Consider the following 3,231-nt stretch of genomic DNA (forward strand, 5'->3'; position numbering starts at 1 on the left):
GGGGCTCCCGGGCAGCGAGTCTCCGGCGCCACCGCCGTTCGGGAGGCCGTTGAAGGCAGCCGCCGCCGGCCCTAAAGAGGGCTCGGGCTCTGCGGCCGCAGCGTCGCCCGTGAGGCTTAGGCTCTCTCCACTGAGCTCGGCCACCACCCGGACCCAGCGCTCCCTCAGAAGCAGCTCCACAAGCCCCGCTTTGGTGGCCCGCGTCCACACCGCCATGGCCTGTCCCGCTCCCGCCGCCGCAGCCGCCGCAGCTACCCTCATTCCAGTCAGGCAGCCTCGGCGCTTCCCACTTCCCGCCCGAGGGGGCGGGCCCGGCCCCCTCCCCCCCGGAGGGCGTTCATTATTCATGAGGGGCCACGCCCATCATCCGGAGGGGCGGGGAGAGGCGGGTGGAGCCGCTTCCGGAAGGTTAAGTTGCAATACTTAGGTCAGTCCCCTGCAGCTCGCTGGACGTGGACAGCCTGAGGGCCTTGGGGTTCCATCTCAAGTTCTCCTTCAGTTCATCTCCGATGGCCACCCCCGAAATTCCTGACCTCTACCGCGTAATTCAAGGGAGCACGGAAAGCAAAATCAGCTTCAGGAGGCACTTTGCAAGTCTGCAAGACTGGGTTGCACCTCACTCTTGCATTGATTGGTTCATTGTGTATTTACTGAGTGCTCAGCCCTGTGCTCCTTTTGATGCCTGGAGATGAGCTGAATAAAATGTACCACAATTGAGAGCTGGCGGTCTAGTGGGGGAGGAGACCGGAGAATCAACCATCCTGGTGTGATACTATGTGGTTAAGTGACACGTAGAATAATGCTCTGAGAGCAGAGTAAAAGAAATATTCATTTGGGTCTGGGGTCAGCTTCACAGAGGTATAGAAGTAGGTATAGGAGCAGAGGGAATTGTATAAGCCAAGGTCTGGAGACAAGAATAAAGGTATTATTGTTACTCTGCTTTCTAATCACCTGTTTATTTGCCTGGAGTGTGAAAGGGAACCATTTCTTTTTCAGCCCTGCAGCCACTATAGGTAGGCCTCAAAGATACTTACAGAATGGTGGTTATTTAGGAAGATGCCAGAATTCCAATGTGAACAGAGCATAGGGTCGGTGGAGGTGGAAGTATAGGACTGTGAAAAGCTTCATTTAATATGGGAGAGTTCGGACTTGGCTTATAGATCTAACCCTCTTGTCCTGGAGGTCATGGCCTTTTGTTGTGGGAAATGTTGGTGGGTATCCCCAGAATTTGTATGCACACTGCAAACCCTGCAGTGGTTTTTATTCAAAGATATGTGTGTTGCAGTCCACCCACTTGCAGCTTCATGGGCTGGGAGAGCTGAGGAAACTTGAGGCCCAGAGAGCCAGACTCTGGCCCGAAGTCCACAGTGAGGAAGAAGAAAAAACTCAGGTCTTCAAGTTTCCTGGGCATTACTATATATCTCAAACTTCAAAAATGAGGATCCAGAAATCACACTGCTGAGATGTGGTCAAGGTGCCCTCTAACTTCCCTTGACATGAGGTCAAGGTGCCCTCTAACTTCCCTTCAGCCCTAAAAGTGAAATTTACATGTTTTCACTTGTTAAGAATATGGCTACAAACAGAGGGAATGTGCACCAATTCCCGTAAAAGGGTCTGTATACCTGCTTGCTCATGAAGTACATGTTGAAGCTCGCGAGCCATGGTCTTGCACCTCTCTGAATGCACATTCAAGTGTAGGCAGGAACTTTCAAAGAGCCTCCCCTACTATGAGTTAAAACAATAAAAATGGAGACTGGAAAGTACCCAGAGCCCAAACGAAGAAAGAATTCAAAATGATAAAAGCATCTTACTAAAAAAAAAAAATCAATCGCTCCAGCTGAACACTCTTTGCAATTAGTGGAGCAGGATTTTCCAAGCTGCAAATGTCAGCAGAGGCTCAAACCTCCAATCCTCTCCTAAATCAGTTGCAGAGAGGCCAGCTCCCTGTTGCAGCAGGTTCCAGTGTGCCCAAGTGCATCTGCAGTCACAGAGATTTCTGGCTTTGCTCCAGCGGAGGCGTGAGCCCCCAGAGGCCTGAGTTATGTGAAACTTCTGCTTATTAGAGAGCACTTGACAGATGATTCCTTAGAGTATAGCACTATTTTGAACACTTTAACCTGCATAATAATCAAGAGGTTGAGCACTTGAAGACACCTTTATTAGGAAAGGGAAGTGCTATAAATTATTTTCAAAAGTATCAATACCTTCTGATCAATTGAGCTGGAGGAGGTCAAAGATCTTCCAACTAAATAGTAAGGGCACTTATATAAGATAGTAAGTTATGTAACAAAATATTTAGCTCTAGGAAGAGAGAAGAGAATGAAGATTGCTATTTGAATTGCTTCGGAGTTTTTGCTTAAACTATTTTTAGGGGCACCTAGGTGGCTCAGTGAGTTAACCATCTGACTCTTGATTTTGGCTCAGGTCATGATCTCAGATCGAGCCCAGAGTCAGGCTTCACAATAACAGTGCGGAGCCTGCTTGGGATTCTCTATCGCCTTATCTCTCTGCCCCTCTCCTGCTGGTGCTCTCTCAAAATAAACATTTCAAACAATTATTTGTAAATATATCCATTTAAAATTCCAAACGTATTGAGCAGCTTTCACAAGGTCCTCCATCAGAATCTAAATTTCAATGTTCTCTTTCATCACTACTTTCACATCACCCAAACTTATCCAGTCGGTGTCTCCCATCAATGTCTTGCATGTTCCCCACTGAGGCCAACCTGCCAAACACCTCCTTGCCTCTCTCAATCACTTTCCCACCTAGCAGGATCTCATCCTCGTTTTCACGGTCTACCCAATTTTTTCGGGGGATATTTTTCTCTAAACAATTTTATTCTATGTCTGCCTGTTTTGCCCAAGTAGGTTATAAAATACAGAAGGGCAGGGACCACCCATTGACTTCTTTTATTTCCTGCTATTCCAAAAATATTGCCTTGCTGAGAAGAAACTCATTAAACATGTGATTGATTGAAATTCAGTGCCTCCTGTGCTGTAGTCATTTCAAATAATCCCTCTGAAGTTTACTGGTTCCTTGCAGAGTGAAAATTACCATCTAGAAAACCTCAAGTAGTGGAAATCTACCTACTGTGGATAATGAAATCTGAAAAAAGAGTACACATCTGTTTCCACGGTTTCTTAGGGTCAGGGAGACAAGCTTAGATGATTCTTTGAACAGGCATGTTATGTTACCTACCTCTTAAAAAGCCATTTCCGGCTGAGATAATTC

At 47.1% G+C, this 3,231-nt stretch overlaps 1 protein-coding gene across 1 annotated transcript in view; it reads right to left on the reverse strand.

The window, feature by feature from the left end:
- SNTB2 (syntrophin beta 2) overlaps positions 1 to 296 on the reverse strand; it is a 102,856-nt gene extending 102,560 nt beyond the window's left edge. The window contains 1 exon segment of the mRNA XM_029925324.1: positions 1 to 296. This exon segment is cut by the window's left edge and continues 6 nt beyond it. Within this exon segment, the coding sequence (XP_029781184.1) occupies positions 1 to 261 (261 nt within the window). The 5' untranslated portion in view covers positions 262 to 296.
- Between the last annotated feature and the right edge of the window lie 2,935 nt (positions 297 to 3,231).

This window comes from Suricata suricatta, chromosome 16, assembly GCF_006229205.1.
Source record: "Suricata suricatta isolate VVHF042 chromosome 16, meerkat_22Aug2017_6uvM2_HiC, whole genome shotgun sequence".
In the NCBI taxonomy this organism is placed as follows: Eukaryota; Metazoa; Chordata; class Mammalia; order Carnivora; family Herpestidae; genus Suricata; species Suricata suricatta.